At 39.8% G+C, this 20389-nt stretch overlaps 1 protein-coding gene across 1 annotated transcript in view; it reads right to left on the reverse strand.

The window, feature by feature from the left end:
* DSCAM (DS cell adhesion molecule) overlaps window positions 1-20389 on the reverse strand; it is a 440753-nt gene that overhangs the window by 369813 nt on the left and 50551 nt on the right. Inside the window, exons 2-3 of the mRNA XM_029964757.1 lie at window positions 7352-7669; window positions 2929-3075 (exon numbers count right to left, since the gene is read on the reverse strand). Of these exons, the coding sequence (XP_029820617.1) occupies window positions 2929-3075; window positions 7352-7669 (465 nt within the window). The remainder of the gene's footprint in view (window positions 1-2928; window positions 3076-7351; window positions 7670-20389) is intronic.

Consider the following 20389-nt stretch of genomic DNA (forward strand, 5'->3'; position numbering starts at 1 on the left):
CTCTCTGTCAGTTTGAAGCCATTTCCCCTTATTCTGTCACTACCTGCTCTTGTAAACAGTCTCTCTCCATCCTTCTGGTAGCTCCACTCAGAAAATGTTCTTCTCATCTTGATCCTCTTCCCCACTTTTTTTATTCTTTGTTTTTTCTTATCATTCCATAAATACTACCTCGTTTTCCCAAAAAAGTTTTGTCCACCTCAAGCCATGGAAACCATCATTCTCCAAGTGTGTATCTTTTTATATTCTCGCTCTTTCACAGCAGAGGTTTTTTTCCCTCAAGGTGACTCTCATTTTTGCTGATGCTAATGAATAATCAATAAATCAGTTACATTAAGAAACAAGAAGAAAACAAATCAGGACTTGATATTTCCAATATTTAACGGTGAAATTAAAATCACACCAATAAATCTGGTCTAGCACATAGAAAAAAAAAAAACAACCACCAAACATGCAAGTAGGGGCTGCATAAGCAAGAATATGCATTTCCTTGGAATATTGATCATTAGGGAAACAGCTCAATAGCCATGTTATGTCTTGCATCCTATTCATCAGCACTGGCATTCTAAGACAGGCTTGATCAATACCTCTCATTTGGGTTCATGGCCAGATTATTGCAAAATTGATTATGGGCAAAACTCAAGCCAGTTGTTTTATGAAACACGTGTGGGTTGGGGTTTTTCAATGCTCTCACTATTAAGCTGCTGTTACAGAGCATTAAATGGCGAACAAACAAATCTTGCCATCCCTGTGGTTAAAGCAGAGCAATGTTTTCCTGCCTCCCTCCTGCCCTTGCATGACAGGTAGCACTGACCTGTCATCTAACCTGTGATTTCATCTCTGAAACTAAATCTCTTCCGTGACATGACCCAATGTGATAAACTCAGATTTTTAGTAGCTTCGGTTGTAATGAATTATGTTTTATTTCCATTTAGGGTTCTGCCAACTGCAGAATTAAGGGATTGTGAGATAATTAGAAACTTGTTAAAGTTTGTAATAGATATTTTATGATGGTAGCCTGGTCAACCACAGTCAGAAGTTGCATTAAGGAAAGTAAATTATTAGATTTAGGTCAATATAGTTAAATGTTATTACACACTTTTATCCCCCAAAAGTTTAGGGTTAAAACCAATGTAATCCACTCAAAATAAAATTGTCTATAAGTAGAAGCCATGGTGGTCTGCAGAACTGCCATATTTTCTTCCCTAAAGAGGGGATTACAGAGACCTGTGTGCCCTACTCCTGATTCCAGGGGGAAGGGCAGGACTGAGCCACCCAGGGATATCACAAAGGTACAAGGTATTAATGTTCAGCTCAAAAAAAAATCAGATTGAGAGGATACCATCTATGTTGATTGAGGAAATATGCATTTTTTCTTATAATTCATAATGAACAAACTTAAAAAAAATAAAAATTAAGGTAGTTAACCACACAGACATACACTTTTTTTTCTCCAGGCAACACTCACACATACAGATATATGTGCATCATGTAGCAGTCTATTTTAAGATGAAGGAAAATAAGCACATCCATCCACTGTTGCATTAAATAATCATAGTTTTGATAATCCTAAGCATATTTCTGTATCATTATTCAGAGAATAATGGAAAGCTTATTTGTGTATTTAAATACAAATCTGACTTGTGTTGGCTGAAGTGTTGGTGAGTCCTACAACTCAGGTATTACAGACCTCTTTGAGAGAACACACTCCATTTCAGTTGCTCAATGACAAAAATAATATTTCCTATTAAAATCCAAGAGCATAATAAGGAAGAGAATTCACCAAGCCTAAACAGTGAACCAATAATAGAGAACAACTGCTCATCAGTTACACGGTACTTAAAATATCTACCAAATCCTTAGAAAGCTCTTTGAAATACATTTTTTGAAAAAGTAGAACAAGGTGATGTCAGGAATCAATAAAACACAGAGAGAAATGAAATCTATAATATGAGTCATATAGAGACATAGATATTCCAGCAATGCCGTGTTTGTCAGAAAGAAAAGATCATTAATATCCTGAGGATGTTACAAAAACATTTCCACACACTGAAGGATCATAAACACAAATATATTCTTAAATATATTCTGCAGCAACATTTAATTCCAACTGTTTTTTTTTCCATTCTGCATCACTCTGGATCGACACATTTCCAATTTCTTCACACATAAATCATTTGTACAGGTAACAACAGCAGCATGTGTGTAATACATAGAATTTAGGTATGTACTATACTGAAAATAGTCTTCCTACGTTTTCCTTCTCCCATGAATTTCTTAGACTGTTTGTGCTTTAAAACATTAGATATTCTTTGCCTGAATTCCCTGTACTTCCTGAAAAATGCCTCACATTTCCTCACTTTGCCAGTAAATAGATTAATGCACATAACTGCTTTAGTATAGATTGTTTCACTTCAATATGTTCAGATTATGGCACTGTGCTTAAGCCTCCAGTGTTATCTGTGAAGATATCTGAGATTAAAATGCTGTGAAAGTATAAATATCAATTACATACCTCATTTAAACATAACCAAACAAATTTAGACTCTGGGTTTCTCCTAATCCACGAGTAGCATTTCGAGTGAAAAAAAACAATTACAACCCAGCACATGTTTTGTGACACTCAAATTTCTCCGGCACGTGGGAGCTCTTTATCAAAGTTAAACCACAACCCCACTGCCACAGCACCAGAAGGCTGGGTTTGTGTCTGGTATAAAACAAAAACCACGTTATTTTTTCCCCCAAGCAGGGCTGTCTAAAGCCTTCACGTCACACGCCCAGTCACAGGGATGCAGCAATGCTGAAGTGCAAGGATGACATCCCATCCAGCTATAACTGAATCCAAGGAAACATCAGGCATTTGGGGAGGGGGGAATCATCCAGAAACATCCCTGCCAGTGGTAGCTGGGAAGGAAAACCATAAGAGCCTACCTGAGACAAGCGAGACTGTGTCTTTCTCCCATGAGACAACAGTGATGTATGCCTCCACAGAGGAGGGGATAATGCACTTGAACACTGCTACATTGCCTCTCATGGCTTTCTGGTCCTCCACACGGACTGTATAGGGTTCCCGTAAAACTGGAGGGGGGAAAAAGAGGTGCCATTAAACAAGTTGCCACTGCACATCTCGTCCCATCCCTTTCTTCAGTCGGTTTTGCAGATCCCCCCCGAGAAGGTGACTCAAGCTGTGAGCTCTTCTGCCTCAGTAAATGACACTATTTCACAAAGTTAACATTTGAAAGCGTTCCCAGAGCTTTTTTTTCCTCAAAATCTGCATTTCACCATTCCTGTGCCCTTCCCCCCCCTCATCCTGGGGGCGAGGAGAAAGACAGGGGTAAGAACTGTGTGTTGATGGGGGTAAATGGTGTTATGCCTTCTGTTAACTTGTCTAGTTTCTCGTGCCACGTTTCCCTTCACGAAGGGTTTTCTGCCCTATCAAAGAGCACGAGGAACATGCGGGCTCTGTGTGTGAATTAGACATCCAGAGGGGAGAAGAGAAGGTCAGTGTCATTTAGGATTTTGAAGAAGTGAGAAGCAAAGGAGAAAATCGATGGAGGTGACAGCAAGAGAAAAACCAAAGTGTCTCAGAAACACAGAGAAATGAGAGCACGAAAGGTAAGAGCTACACTGGATTGACCAGCCCTGAAAGAAATCAGAAAATGGTAAGAGAACAGAAACAAAACCATGATTGCAGCAAGTAAAAACATGTTACATTAAAAACCAGCACGATTCAAAAAAACCACTTAGGTCCAGACTTATTTGTCTTGCATCTGAAAGAAATAATTTAATGAACAGAGAGAAAAAAAGCACAACTGGATGGACAAAGAGGATAAAAGCACAACTGGAGAAATCCTAATATTGCTGGGATGATATGGAGCTGCATTGTGTAGGAGAATGGAAAGGAGGAAAATCCTGGCTCAGAAATAATTCCATGAAGAGTGAGGGATGAAAATTTCTGTGAGCAACAGTTGATGGAGAAGGTGGTAGAGCAGGGAAGAAACAGATGTTGTCCACTACAACATATAAATAAATGGGAAAAACAGGACAGGTAAAGGCAGTAAATCCTTTTCAGAGTTTATAAAAGCATTTCTATACAGCAGGAGCACTGGAATTTTTAAGAGTCAGCCCCATTTACAATGTATTTCATGAAAAAAAAGGCAGACTACTGAGATGCAACTGTAGTCTTCACAAATGGAAACAGCATCAAGTTTTCAGGTCCAGTGCTACCACTGCAAGAAGGAAGAATGAAGTTCTCCACCCCAAACATTGCTATAACAATATAACTGTTAGAAGCCCTAACTAAAAAAATAAATGTAATAAAAATAAATTCAATTAAAAATTAAATATCTTTTTTAAAAAGAAATAAATTCCGTTTTCTATTATAAGAAAGGTACTACTAGTTTTTAAAAAGTAATTTATTTTTAATCAAAGGTTAAGATTCTTAACCCTGCTGTAAGTGTTGAACTCGTATTTGAAGCACTTCAATACAGTGACTTTACAACAGTGGCTGCCCTGTGATGAAGCAGCCCCCTAATCTTGTTCTACACCGAGGGAATGGCACATAGATCATCTTAATGAGGCTGACTTTTGTCTAAGGCTCCTGCTTCAGTCATCATTTACAGAACAGGCCTGTTTAGCAGCAATGTCCTAACACACTGTTAAAGGTATTTGTACCTTTCAGACCAGTTGGCCATTTTGAAAATCTGCCCGAATACAGAAACCATGTGGGGCACAAAAACTGGAAAGAGGTTTATTCACATCCTTGCTTAAAAGAATTTACATTATTGTGATTTTCGAGGTCCCTCAGCTATTTCCAGATTGTAGTTTTGAGAGTTCCCATGAATAAATTGCTGATTTTTACTTCTTTCAATTTTTTTTCTTTTTTTTTTTAAATCCCAGGTCCCCAGGTCATTAATTTATATGAGAATTTCTTGGCTAAAAAAATATACTCTTCCCTGCCATGACTGCACAGGGAAGCTTGAAGACAAAAAGGAGATATTCACCTTTAATCCCATGTGGGACAGGCCTGGAAGAGGGTTGGGTTTGGGTTCATTGGTAGGAGGATTATGTTTTTGAAGGGGTTGGGGATATGTGTTGCACTACATGCAAAATTACATGAAAAAACACAATTACAGTGATTTGTGAGCTGGAACTCTTGTATCTGCTTCCCATATCCTTGGGGAAACAGGTAAATGAGGCTCAGACTTTCTCCAGCCAACTGTGAGAATGGGCAGAGCTGTGCTAGTCTTTTTGCTAGGAACACAAGCTCCACAAGGCTTCTGCATTTTTAGGAAACCCCATTGCTGTTGGAGGGGCACTGGAAGCAGGAGGAGATAGAGAAGGGATTAGAAAAGGCCCCTCCAAAATCATGCTAATTAGGGCCAATCTGAAATAGTGTTCAGATTTCACATGAAAGTACCACATTAACAAATGAAATTCATAATTTCACATTTTAGCAGCACAGGGGTTATCACCTGAGCACAAAATACACTTACTGCTATGCACAGAAGGCTCTCAAAATTGTGTTTTGCTATGAATGAGGGATTACACAGGCCTTTGGAAAAGATGCTTGCTAATAACTATTGTCTGCCATCAGGCACAATGAGAGCTCTGACACACAGTACCAGTTCACATGAAGGAAAGGGACTTGTTTAACTTGTTATCCAAACCTCAGATTAACTGAGAAATTGAGTCAAATGGAGAAATGAGCGGTAAAAGGTTAAAAAAGGGAAAGAAAAGAGGTAAAGGGACATTTCTGAGTTGGCCACAATAAAAAAATTGTTAACTTATGAGTCAAGCAGCTACAGCTGCTACTGCAAAGCCCTGTTTTGAGGTCCTTTTTCTATTTGAAAAGCTTATTGCTCAAACAGAGGGAGAAGATTTCTTTTGGGGTTCCATGGATTGATGGGTCACTGCTGAGCAACAAACAGAGCTACATCCTGTCACCCCTCTCATCTGCTTTACACCTAAAGGAACACCAAGCAAGTCACTGCAATTTTTAACCTCCTTTACATCACTTTTAGTTTATCTAAGAAATAGAAAATATAGAAACTATTACTGGGGGAAATAAAATTATGCCTGAAAGATGTTCAAAATTGAGATACTCAAACAAATCCACACATGAAAAAAGTATATTATGCTGTCTCTAAATATAATTCTTACAGACAACTTGTCCACAAATCCATGAAAGTGAAACAAAAAGCACAAAAACCAGAAGTGAGTTTCAACCATTAAGTTGGTTACAATGTGTTCTTATGAATCTTTGATTTTCAAGCTTTTCTTTGTGGACAACTGAACATTTTCATAAGGAACACGGACCATCATGGAAACTCCCCATATATGTAACATGATAACTTGCTTCTTGTGCAAGAAAACCCACTTTTCTAGACTAAAATTTTAATGAGACATGAATTTCATGGAAACCTGGTTTTTATTCTTGCCTCCCCATTGTCTACCAGCTACAGATCTCTGAATGTTAATTTATTGTTAAGAAGAAGAGAATACATTTTCCTATTTAAAAAGAAAGTCACGGGCAAATCTACTTGCTAAGTGTCCACGGTTCTCCCTGTGAAATTCCTGTGAAGACATATCTCCAAAGGAAAAGTAATTCTCTTGTGGGAAAAGCCAAGTTTAGCTCCACCAACAACAAAGAGGTTCCAAGGATTTGCATTTGCCAAGGGTCAGCTCCCAGACTACTTTTTGTTTGTTTGTTTGAATATTTTAATTAACTGAAGTGGGTAGACAAAAATCTTCAAAAACAACGCAATCATGTGTTTATGTGTTGTAACAAAAGGCCTAATTTTGATCCCACTCTAATTCTCCACTTGCTGACCCAGCCAGTAGAGAAAACAGATGCAAAACCATTGCGCTCATTTGCATCTTTCAGCTTAAAGAGGAAGCACTGCCTGTGGACCCACAGCAGTTGCAGAACCATTGAACAGGACACAAGTTTTTCCTCTCAAAATAGAGCACAAGTGACTACAAGGAAATGAGAAGGGATGTGATTGGGCAAATATCCCTCTTTTCCTCCAGCCCCTGTACAAAATATCCAAAGACTCATCTTTTTCCTTCATAGCTCTTTAAATGTGTGAGCATGGTCTGATTTCATTATCAGTTCGTTTTTCCTTATACCTGTGCTCAACTGATTAAGATCATTGGAAAACTAACTTTTTATCCCCCAAAATAATTCAAACTAAGGAGGAAAGAATCCAGTATTTTACTGAATATTGTTAAGAGTTCAGAGGTTACATTTCTGTCCATTCTCCCTCGATTTACAGCTGCTGCTGCCCTTTGAAACACCGAAATTTCCCCCCTCCTCAAGCCTCTTCGAACCCAAATAAAAGACAGTACTTACCAGCCTTAATGTGAACATCCTGACTCCTGATTTTCCCTGAAGGATTTTCAGCTGTGCAATAGTAAGTGTTATCATGGATTAAGTTATTAAAGCTTGAAGGAGGGAAGGGGAAAATTTGGAGAGTGCCATTGGGGTGGACGTGGCGGATCCCTGGGACATCGTAGATCTCCTCGCCCGTCGCTAGGTACCATCTGAGCGTCACAGGGGGGATCCCTGCAGCTGGACAGGGGACCAGTGTCCCTGTGGTGCTGGCAAACACTACCTCTTGCAGAGATGCATTGACAAAGTATAGACTGGCGTGTAGCTCTTCACTGAAAACTGCAAGACAAAAAAAGCGAGAGAGAAGAAACGTTGAAAATCGAAGGAATTTTTTTCAGCCGCGCGCGAAATAATTCGATGCCGAAATCAAATGGGATGCCCGGGGAAGGTAATCAAAGCATCTGGATCCTAAGGTGAGCTCTAATAGAATGTTCCTTGTTTTCAAAGGAAACATCACCAGATTAAACACACTAAGTGTAGGTAAAATGAGAAACTCCTTTCAGTGTAAACTGATGCAGGCCCGTTCGCTTTTGCATTCGCTGGTGCAGCGCTCTTTGTGAGCCCAGCAAAAATCTAGTAATCTACTTTTATGACATTTCTAGCAACTAAATTTCTGCCTGGAACACAGGCATTTTCTGTTAGCATCTCTAAATTTATTTCTACAGTCTTACCATGGCAAAAACGACACATCAAGTAATAAAAAGAACTGAGCAAATGGTAGAAAAAATCCCCATAATTCTTCAGTTATAATACATATCTATACTTCATAGAGATGCAGGTTAATAATAGATTATACCACTTGGTCAGATCTTTCTAACAAAGACCTATAAACCTGGGTACAAAGCATGATAATCTTGGTTCTGCCACCCATGTGACTGCAGTTCCCCTCCCAGCCTGAAACTGTGGATTCTATTACACTGAAAAAAGTCTGTACTGGTCAGAACATAAGATGAGCCCTCATTCCTCTGAACACTCCTGCCATGGGTTATTCTGTTGTTACCCAGAGGGCTTGAAAGTTCCAGGTGGCTTGAAGGTTTCCCAATATTTCATCCAAAGTACCTTCCTAACCTTCTCTGTCTGAGAGCATATCAGCATAACAAAATTTTTGTTTTCCAGTAAATGGGAGGATACATTCAAATACCACCACCCTGCTTCACATTTCCTAATAGTGAAAACATGACAGTTTATCTTGACACAAACACAGAAACTTGGATATTTCACTATATCTCAAAAGCATTAGATTCTGACATGATTTTCTAAATCAAATCTGGTAAGGAATAAGTTTCTGAAAAGGTGACCATAGAGCAACAAACCCCAGTGAGCATCAGTGGGACGTATTTGAGTTTAGCCTTCATTGACACAAAGTGGATTCTCTTATCCTGCAGAAAGCACTTGTTATTTATCTTGCATAAAGAACTTGCAATCCCAATCCTAAGTCATGAAGTGCCTTGTCTACCTCTGTCTCTTATGGTAACCTGGAGCACAAAATAAGCTGTTTTATCCTTCTCTCTTTTGATATCTTGAGAATATATAAGGGGGGAAGATGTTGTCCTCTAAATGTCTTCTTGATATTGACCATCAGGAGAGGCTCAAAAGAGAGAAAAACTGGCTCTGGGAATCCCCAGAAATAGAAAAGTAAGAGAGCCACTCCCCAATAAGTAAAGATGTCTGGCACGCAGGAGACAGACAGATAAATGAGCACCACAGAGAAGGATGAAAGGTACTTGGAGACTCAGAAAGGAGGAATTTCAAGCACTGGAGCTGAGCCCCTGCATATAGATAAAACAGGTGCTACTACAGAATAAAGTCCCTTGCAAAAAACCAAATTCTACCTAGTTGGTCAACCCCAGGAGAAACCTGGGTACCTGGAAAACAAAAATAGTCACAATAGGGCTAAGCCCAGGAAGAAGCAGGACTGAATAAGATGGTGCCACTTTTACATAATCACATTTCTAATTATAGTTGTACTTTGAAGCAGAGAACAGTATTGTTTGTAACATAATAGAGAACTAAAAAAAAAAAGAAAGAATTTGGCATTGTTCATCTGCTGTTCAAGCCATTCTCCACAAATACAAATGAAACAATCAACAGGGCACTTTAATTTCCATTGGCCAACAAGACAGTCGTGTAGAAGTAATAAACACAGCTCACATTTGCCAACTTTTATTATGCTGTACTGCTTCTTAACACATATTCAAGCAAAACCAGTAGGTTCCCTGGCCAAGAACAAAGAGGTGAATACCACATTAGAAATGCCATAAAATTAGAGAATATCAGGAACTCTGTTTGACACTTCCATAGAATCTAACTTTCTAATCAAATGCAGCACAGCTGAACTAGAGACTCGTACCAGCAGCACATAACAATGAATTTTTCCAGCTGCTTTGCATCCCCTGTAGAAGCTTTCACTACTTTTGACAAACTTTCCATCCATCAGCCTATATAATAGTGCTTCTTTTTAAAACAGCAGCTGCTGCACATTCATCTTAATGGCAGCCACAAACACACCAAGATCCCTGGAAAATAATTGTAGTGCTGTAATGCACACACATAAACATGGAGCTGACAATCCAGATGCATTTTATGGTGGAAAACACTGTGTAAGATACTTGGATGCATTCAACAACAGAAGTGGGATTTCAGAAGCCTTTATTAAAAAGATATTTCTCTGCAACATTCCATAGGAAGAAAGTGATTAACTGAATAACACAAGAAGTGATTTATCAAAACCTAACTGGAACTGAGACAATTTAAAGATGATATATAATTATATGTTACTTAATGGTAAAATATGATCCAGCTAAACAAGGTATTTTACAGCAAGCTCAGACCAATAGTCGCAAAGAAGAGCTGCAGAGGAAGTTGATGGAAGTTATTGATATAAAACAGCAAAAAGAAATACGTGAAGAAAAGAGAAATACCCAGAGAACCAAGTTAACAAACAAATAAATGAAAGGTAATCATAAAAGAGGAGGCAGAACTGAAACAGTTCACAGTCGAGTGACTGCACTTGGCCTGGACAGAGATGACATCAGATGACGTTGGTTGGTGGTGCAAGAGAAGAACAGGCAAAGGTGCCTCCTGAATAAGGTTTATTTATTACTAAATCAATAATTCTTGAGGGAAACAGGAGGAAGCACCTCAGCAGTGCTCAGTGGATGCCCCAACCGAAATGAGAGGGTGACAAACAATCTGCACAAATTTTGGGGCGAGAAGACAAAGATCTGTGCCCTCAAGTGTGTGGTTAAAGGAGCACATCAACAGTTTATGAGATCAAGAGACACGGGACAAGAGGCACTTCTTGATTCTCAGGTTCAGCAGGTACCATTATCCTCCTCATACAGGAACAGGAGGGGAGGAAGGGGAGGAGGAAGCAAAGGAGGGAGAAGGGGGTGGATAAATGTTTTGCAAGTTCAATCAGCATTCCTTAGACTCAACTGCTTGGAGCACTAAGGATGAACTGACAAAGTGTAATAGCCAAGGAAGTTTCTCCTGCTTTTCAGGGACAGCACTGCCATGTTGTGCCTCGAAAATGCCATTCCTGCCTATAAGGGTGTGGTTTGTCAGGGCTTCACTGTATATTCCACAAGACAAAACAGGCTGAAACTGGTGTTTCACAATTCTCCTTCTTAATGGGCAGAAAGGAACATCACCAAGATGTGAGAGAGAAGGTCCAACATGTAAACTACCAAACTGGGTCAGGCTTGGGCTTGCTCTGTGTAGGATTTATTGACCCAGAGGGATCAGCACCAACAAAGAGATGAAAGAAAGCAAACCATGAAACCACCTGTCCTTCATTTCCCTTCCTCCACCCTTCTCTATGTCCCCCTCAGACTGTTTTACCTGCAAGAACCTTTATCCTAATGACACCAAAAGTGAAAACTTCCCTGGAGTTTGCATGTAATATAAGAAAATTTTATATTTTGTATTCCCAGAATGCAATGGAGAAACTTGGTGTTGCACACTTCCCTTTCATCATGTTCTCTTTCATCTTTTAGTAAGTTTAAATAACACCTTTGTGATTTTGAAGCTATCTTTTTGGGCCTCAGGTTCTTCCAAAGACCTCTTCCTGTATCCTGCAACTGTCCATTTAAAGCCCCGTTTTTCTCTTCAGTTCTTGAAAGCAACACACAACTCAGCATACTCAAAAATATTAATAAAATATCTGTGAACAATTAATTGAAACTTGTATTTAATTCACCTTCCCTGCCCTTTTCAAGGGCTAAATACTAGTCCTGTAATGCTTTTGCAAGTGGAAAGTTTGGTCCTAAATGAATAACAATTTCAAAAGTAAGGGGGAAAATTAGTTCTCATCCCTTTGATTAATCAAATCCAGCATGAAATATTTATATAGATAAAATAAAACATATGAATCAAAGTGAAAGTCTGAAGCAAAGAGACCACTGAGATTATTTAGATAAAATAAAAATCAAAGTAGGAAAGATAAATTATGTAATTAAGCAGTCGACTGCTCTCCTGCACTACAGCAGGTTTATAGCAACAGCCTTGACTGCCTTACAGTGGAACATCAGGTTTGCCACAGCCTTGGACATCAAAGTTTCATCTCCTTTTCTCTGGAACTGGGCAGTAATCAAGTATTTTCTTCAGGTTTAACAGATTACATAAGGTGTCATCTTCAAATTTAATATTTTTTCGCTGTTAGATGCAGCTACCCAAACACAAGAGTCACAGAAGCAAACAGAATGAGTATAATAAAAACAGAGAAAAAAAAAAAGAAAATAAGACAACTACAGTACAAAGTCTAAGCTTTGCCTCTGTCAGAAACCAGTGATCCAGGAACACCCCTTTTTCTGAAAGTTTTTCCCAGTGCTGACACTTGCAGTCTGCAACTGGAATGGCAGACGCCTGGGAATGCTTTGTACCATGATGGGACAACACATTCCAGCAAAAGACAGTTCTGACAGTCGGGAAGATTTGTTCCAGGCACCTCCTCAGCCACATAAAGCAGGGGCAGAGCTGGATGAGGCACAGTCCCTGAAGTATTTAAGGGACTAAGAACCAAGACATTCTTATCGATGCATTGAGCTCTAATGAAAGCTTAAGAAAAACAATAAAATATCAAAAGTCTGTCTGGCACAGGCATGAGTCTAAAAGCATCCATCTTTTGCCAGTCCTCACATCAGAAATTCTTAAGTACATCTCCAGGTTTCAGAAAATTTGAAATAAAGGCTTTTTTTGTGTGTTCATTTTTGTTGTGGTTTAGTGGGGGAGGCAGCACGTAAAAAGCAACAGCAGAATCACTGCAAAAAAACAAGACAAAGATGTTCCCTTTTGCTCCCAAAACAGCGTGGGGAAGGGAGGCATAAAGGAAATTATCTGCCAAAATGGGAGGAAGAGGTAACAAGACAGGTGGAAGTCAGAAGGACACCTCAAGAAGGGATTTTTAAAAGAACTCCTCGGGATCCCACATCTCAGGAGAGATCTGAAAGCAGCAAGACACCTCCTTTGTCACTGGCCTGAAATCAGAGTAGGAAGCAGACAAGGAGACATCATCTTAATCATAGCCATTAAAGACATATGTCTATTAGGTGGAGACCTAAATAAAATGAAAAGCCCAAATACAGCAGAACAATTGAGAAATTTAAAAAGCAGAAAAATTAAGACTCATTTTCCATATGGTCAGTGAAAAACATTGAAATCCTCATTAGCAGGGGAAAATAAAATATTGATTTCTTGCTGTAAAGACAGATATCTTCTAAGACAATTTAATGGAATTCATCTAAAAAGCACTCAAAAAAACCTCCAAAACAAAACAAAAAAAATTTGTAAGAAATACTAAAGACACATAAACAATAAGTTATATTTAAGGAAACTGAATTAACAGGATTGTGCTACAGGTTAATTACCCTGTCGGCACCCAAACAACACAGGATAATCTTTTTTTGCATAAACACACACAGAGAGAAGTGATAAATGAAATATTTCAGAGTGCATTGCTGTGCCTTTCAAATCAGGAGTAGAAGCATTACAAATGCAATCACAAATATGCAGATTACTTGATGCAGAACACTGCTCAAGAAAGAGTCTGGGTGAGTAGCTGGGTACAATGCTAGTGAGTTATGCCACTGTTTAGGATGATTTTTAATTATTTTTTTCAAGATTCTATATTGTATTACCAGGACTGAGATTTAAAAAGGAAAAAAAAAAAAGGGGGGGGGGTTTGATTGGCCATTTCTTTTTTTCCTCCAGTACATCTGAACCAAAAAAAAAAAGGCCCTTACTTTAAAAGAATCCAAACCTGATTAGACACTTACAAACAAGAATGTTGTTATCACTACTCAATTATCCTGTAACAGGCTATGCAAAGTGACCTAGAGAAATTGCTTCAGCTCCCGTGGAAAGATCAGAGTGATGAGGCATTACAATAATCCATCTGTGATCGTGTCTCCCTCTAGGGGTTTAATCTAATGACTAACATAGAAGGTTGATAAATATTGTAAATTTTATTAGAGTAAAGGTAAAAGGAAGGTCCTTTTACAACTTCGGCTTTGATTCTGACTCCAGACAGGAGTTTCATTTGCCCCTCTAAATCAACAAAAATTGAATATTCCTCACTGTTTGGGGGGAGAGAGGGTAAAACACAGCTCACACAAGGAATAAGGAACTTCAAGAGCAGGAAAACAGCACTGGAGAAAGATGGTCTGACCAGACTCCAAAGCAAGACTTACTAAAAGAAATTAATAGAATGAAGAAAAGTGAAAATAACATTGAAGAAAATTGAGGAGAGAATGCTAAAATAAAAATACCTTTAATATGGGAAACAAAATTAGACCAACTGCAGAAAATTATCTGATATAAATATAACTAGCAAATAGATGAGGGTATTAAACTAACACACTAGAAAATATATACAAAAGCACCACTTAAGCACCACCACCCACAACAGATTTAAAAAAATAAAAGAGTCAAGGAAAAAACATTTGTTTGCCATCGGTGACTTTGATCTCATTGATCAATGTTACTGTCTTTTAAACTGCTCAGAAAAACAGGGGAGCAGCCCAAATTTTTTCTGCAGTTATTAACTCCTACAAAAATGAAGATAGCTCAGCACTGGTCAGATCACAGGTGTTCATGAGAACTATGGGCAGAAGACCCTTTTTTTTGTTGTTTCCCCCAGAAAAATATATCTTCCATCAGCAAATGCTGGAGCATCCACTGCTCAGTAAAATTAATTTCTCTGATACTTCTTACAGAGGCCTCCTAAAGAGTGAATGAGCAAAAGCATGAAGAATCTTTATCACCAATTGTTTAATTAGAAAATGTGAGGTTGCATGGGTGAGATGCTCATTGTCCTTGACCCACTGCACCTCAGAGGTCACTCTGAAACCCAAAATCTCTGAATTTGGCCAAAACATTCCTCGCTTCCTCTCTCTGGTGGCTATAAGAGACCTTGATGAAGCCAAATGATAAAGTTAATTTATCATTAAAATCCCTATTACTCCCTGCCAGGAATTCTTCCCAGACTTGACATCCAGGGGTAGTGGCAGAAGGTGCCCCAAGAATGAGGGGACAGGGAAAATGGCATCAGGGAATAAGGAGAGGAGGGGAGGCCTTCCCTCTGCTCCTGGACCTGCTTCTCCTCTCATCTCCTAAGGGAAGAGTATAGGGGAACAAGAGAGGGTTGGCAATACAGGTGGGATAAAGAGACAAAGGATCTCTATCAGTTATTTATGTCTTTCTCGTATTAAGAAATGATCTGAGGAAATCAGGATATTGATAACTTGCAAAATGTAATGTTTGCAAATCGTGGTATCACAGGATATGCTGAGCTGGAAGGGACCCACAAGGATCAGCAAGTCCAGCTCCTGGCCCTGCTCAAAGAAACTGAATTATTCACTAAATTCACCCAAGCAGGTGCCTGCTTTGAGTGGTCATCCCAGAGACTTGGCTTAACATATGTCCAAACAAAATTTCCAAGTAAGAAGCATTTCTTGGGTGTTTTGCCTTTTTGGTGTCAGAGCAGTCTTGTAAATTGTTCCAGTTGCTACTGCAGTAAAAAAAAAAAAACCAAAAAAAAAAAAAAAACACAATGGGGGAAAAGAAATCAAAATGAGCAAACCTGGGGTGTGCTGGTTAGTTTCTGTACTGTTTTAATTTTTATGATTGCATAAATGGTATCATTCAGAAAGGGAAATTTTTTTCCACAGTGTGTAATCTCTCAACGTAGAACTGGTTCCCATGTAGTGTGCTGTGGAATGGCAGCCAGCATTTCAGGGCTAAACAGTATAAAATTATGAGGTGTCCACCAAAAGGAACAAAAAATGAATCATGCTTCTTCAAATTGCTACTCTGATTCAAAGTGCCAGCGCTCAACCTTTTATTCCAAAGAGATATTCATTTGAATCAGTTTCAAAATCAGAGCCACTAATGAGGATAATTAAGTATGCAGTTGGTTTTGCCTACAAATAATAATCACTACAGAAAAAAAAAAAGCACGCAGAGTTCCATTATCATTCTCCCAGGACAGAAACTTCCATTAAATCAAAGCAGGATTCCACAATTAAGAGAAAAGGTCCTCAGGTGAAACCATAGAAAGAAGTAGAACTCACAGATGAGTTGCCTCTCTGGAAGGGGGAGAAGTGGGGGGTTTTGGGGCAGTGCACTGCAGAGACCTGAATGCGCAGACAAATGCAATGGATGGAAGTGATGGGAGCCCTTAATCAGCTAAAAAGGAATAATCTGTTTGTGGTTTAAAAGTTTACTGTTATTTGCGTGTCCAATAATGGATTGAATGAAAAGGCAGATGCTGCATTCAAAGCAGGGAGGGCAGCAGGTGAGGGGGGGATTCTGCCCCTCTGCCCCCTCAGGTGAGACCCCACCTGCAGAGCTGCTCCAGCCCTGGGATACCCAGCACAGTAAGGACATGGAGCTGTTGGGGAGAGTCCAGAGGAGGCATCAAGATGATCAGAGGGCTGGAGCAGCTCTGCTGGGAGGAAAGGCTGGGAGAGCTGGGATTGTTCAGCCTGGAGAAGAGAAGCTTTGGGGTGACCTAATTATGGCCTTCCAGGACCTGAAGAATCCTGAAAGCAAGATGGAGAGAGACTATTTGCAAGGGCCTGGAGTGACAGGACAAGGGGGAATGGCTTCCAACTGACAGAGAGTAGGCATAGATTACATATTAAGAAGAAATTTTTGGCTATGAGAGTGGTGAGGCCCTGGCACAGGTTGCCCAGAGAAGCTGTGGCTGCCCCATCCTTGGAAGTGTTCAAGGCCAGGCTAGATGAGGCTCTGATCAATCATGCTTCTCATGTCCTCAGGAAGCTTTCAGGAGCTCTCACTAGTAATGATGGCAAGTTCAGTGGGTTCCTGCATCTTCAGCCTGGAAGGAATCTTTGTTATCACAGCTGACAGTTGTCTCTGTTAAAAGCTTCTGTAAATCCAAAGCAGGGTTGAACATGTACCACAGGAAGCTCTGTCCCAAAACTATGAGAGAAAGGCAAAGGAAAACAGAGGGGAAGATTTGGATGATGCCCAGTTTATCCCACTCCCCTTCCACGCTGAGCCACTTGAGGGGAAAGGTATGTTCTCCTTGGCAAGAAAATTATTGCTCTGAAAGAAAGATAAGGATGGAAATCTGGAGCTTGGCTGAGCCTGCACAGCTTCTACCCTGACACCATCAGCGAGCCCATCCAGTAAATCCAAGCCTGAGAATCTGAAACACGTGCTGACAGCCATCAGCATTCAAAGCACAAGGTTTTACTGTAAGAAATCACACAGAAGCATTGCTAAATGCATTAGTGTTGAAAGAAAACGCAGGAAGAATGAGGTCAAAGCTTTGGTGGTGCAGTGTTCCAACACAGACACGATTTTGCACACTGGGTAGTCCCTGCTAAAGGAAAATGCACAATCTGCCCACCACAGGAATAAGCAGAGCAACCTCTGCAGCACTGCCTGAAAAAAACAGAGTTTCTGCCAGAAACTGCTGAAGAGATAAGTAGTGCTGAACTCTACTGTGTTTCCTAATTAGGAAATGCTGAACAAAACCTGTAGTCTTAACAGTCCCAAGTCATCCCCATCACCACCAGCACATGAAGGACAAAATGTTATATTAGTGGGGTGCATCATTTGCCTCACACATCACATAACATTGTGTTATAAGTGCATTTCCATTCAAGAAGATTCATTCAGCTCTCTCTCGTGATTCTTCTCTTTTCATCTCAGATTTAAATGCAATTAACTGCAATTTGAGCAAGAAAGAGTCCTTATTCCACGAGTCTGCAGAAGTGGAAGAGATCAGGGTACTTGAAAATGCAGGAATGGGAAAAGATTCCTGAGTCACAGGCAAGAAAATACATATCCCTGTGAATTACTCTGCAGGGAGATAAACCTGGGCTCTAGAAAAGGCTCTGTGGAGCAAACCCTTGCCTGGATTAGAAATCCCTACAGGAGAACAACCACCTGGCACTGGATTTCCTGGTGTGCTGTAGTATTTCAAGCCACTGTAGAACACGCAGCACATCTTAAACATTTTGCTGCACTGATGTTGCTCCACAGCTGTGCTGGACTTTTCCACCCATGGGGACAAGTTCTCCACTCGACTGGATTGTTTCTGACAGTTTGCCTGTCATATTAGACAGGGCTGGCTCGGGCTGAGTCACAGCAACAGCACAACTGCAGAACGAGAGCAGCCCTTCCCCGAGCTCCAAACAGCACCAGCAGAGGAGTGAAGAGGACACAGCTGCCTGACTTGCTCAGGGGATGGCTCTCAAGTAACACAGAATTCAAAAAAAAAAAAAAAGGGGGGGGGAGGGAGAAAGGAAAAAAACCCACAAAACCCACCTAGCAATTACTTCTGGTCAGCATAAACAGCCAGTGCCAATAAGATCTAAGCAGACAGTCTCACTTCTGTGAAGCAGAGCTGTATATAATAATGACTACTTTAATAAAGAAATTGCTGAAAGGCTCCTGAAGCGATTTGGCCCCAGTAATCATCAAAATAAAACAGTGACTCACAGTGCCAACGAGCAGCTCAAGTACTACAGCACAATAATATCAAATATAGCATTATAATATAAGATAAGGGTATCTATGTAATATAAGAACATATAGTGACAGGACAAGGGGACATGGCTTCCAACTGAAAGAGGTCAGGGTTAGATTAGATATTAGAATTAAATTGTGAGAGTGGTCAGGCCCTGGCACAAGTTGCCCAGAGAAGCTGTGGCTGCCCCATCCCTGGAACTGTCCAAGGCCAGGTTGGACAGGGCTTGGAAGAAGGATGACAATGTTCTACACAAATCTTAGCGAAAGGAAAAAGAACTCTTGAGTATTCAGTTTCTTTTCAAAAAAAAAAAAAAATAAATCACTAAATTTTTTTTGCATAACAGTAGAATAGGGTGTTATCCAAATGTTCAGGTACCCATCCCTCGTGCTCCAACACTGGCTCATAAAGGATGTTTGGGGAAGAGTCTGTCACAATCCTTTCCTAGTGGTGACAGCTCTCAGTATCACACCCCCCACTGGATTACCTTTGCTGTTTGCAGTGTTCTAAATTCATTTCCTTCCCTATGTTTTGTCCCCCATTACTGCATGATCTTTCCAACTCTTTGCAGCCCTGTTTCTGTGCATGTTGGGCTATCTTGAATAGTGTTACCCCAGAAGACTTTAATATTTATAACCTTCTTCAGTTCATTTATGTCAACCAACCCATAAACCAGCACAGATCACTGACAGTGTTTTCTCTCCAGCATGAAAATCAATTATATGTTCCCTATTTCTTTTCTAGCCTAACATTAATTTACATGAGGACCTCCCTTACCTCATGGCATCTTTCTTCCATACTGCTACATATGACACTTTGATGAACTCATTTTAAAGATCTAGTTATGTTATACTGACTGTATTTTCCTTGCCCACTTGTTTTGATTTCCTACCAAAAAAAAATTGTAAGAATGTGCCAGGTGTGGCTTTCCTTTGCTGTGTCAGATTTCTTTCCCCAATGCATTATTGCATTTACTTATGTGTTCTAAAAACTTTGTTCTTTCTTAAGACCTGTTTGTAGTTCTCTACCTGAGCCCTTTAGGACAGCAAAATCCCCTGACATTAAGTACCCAAAGCAAAATAGCAAAAAGTTACAGCAGTCATCATTTCTCCAAGTAATTATACACCTATTTTTATTTATAAATCTTGGAGGAATCTCATCCATGCCTGGGGATTCATTGGCATTCAGTGGATTAGCTCCTTCTAGAACTTCTTTCACTTGCAATGTAGTTTTGGATCATTCCTCAGAACTGCCTTCTGACAAGTTTAGTTTGGGATCTCCTGTACACTTCAACCCCAACCCTAAAACATCTCTGCTGGTGGGACAATCACGACTGAGAAAGTCAAGAAGGTGGTTGGTGCAGAGAATTCATGTGAATTCACACCTCCCTAAACACTCCCTTTGCTTCTTTATCAGGTTCACCTGATCTTTTATGCACAAGGCTAAGCTACTTCTCAAAATCTGTTTTAGTGGCTTTGCTGTGAACAAATGTTTCACTTGCTAAGGTTTATTAGCTTCTTTTACTGCTGGGATACAACAAACATTATGAAGGATGCTTTTAATAGCTCTGTGTACTCTCCTTAACCACATTCATGTGGGCTGTACAGGAAAGAATACATCTAACATCTGGCCCTTTTAGTAGTGTTAAAAATTATTCTAAATTAATTTTCTAGCATCAATTCCTTAGGGATTGAGATGCTTTGTCCCAGATGCCCGTTTTCAAACATTTAACTCATTTGGGAATTTTCTAGGTTCACTATTTTTCACCTTCTCTGTATCACCATTTGTCCAAGACTGAAGGATTGAACATGGTTGTTCTTCCAGATTTCAGCCCTGGAAGACAAGTTTCCTCCAATTACATGAGAACTTCTTACCAATCACCTCCACAATTTTCAGCTCCTCCTATCTTTAAGTTCCAAACCATCTGTTTCTCTGTCCTGTTTTAGTTTGTATGACATCCTAACTTACCTTTAAAGATTCCCCTTTCCTCCCATAGA

Source organism: Manacus vitellinus, unplaced genomic scaffold (assembly GCF_001715985.3).
Source record: "Manacus vitellinus isolate BGI_N305 unplaced genomic scaffold, ASM171598v3 scaffold_7_pilon, whole genome shotgun sequence".
NCBI lineage: Eukaryota > Metazoa > Chordata > Aves > Passeriformes > Pipridae > Manacus > Manacus vitellinus.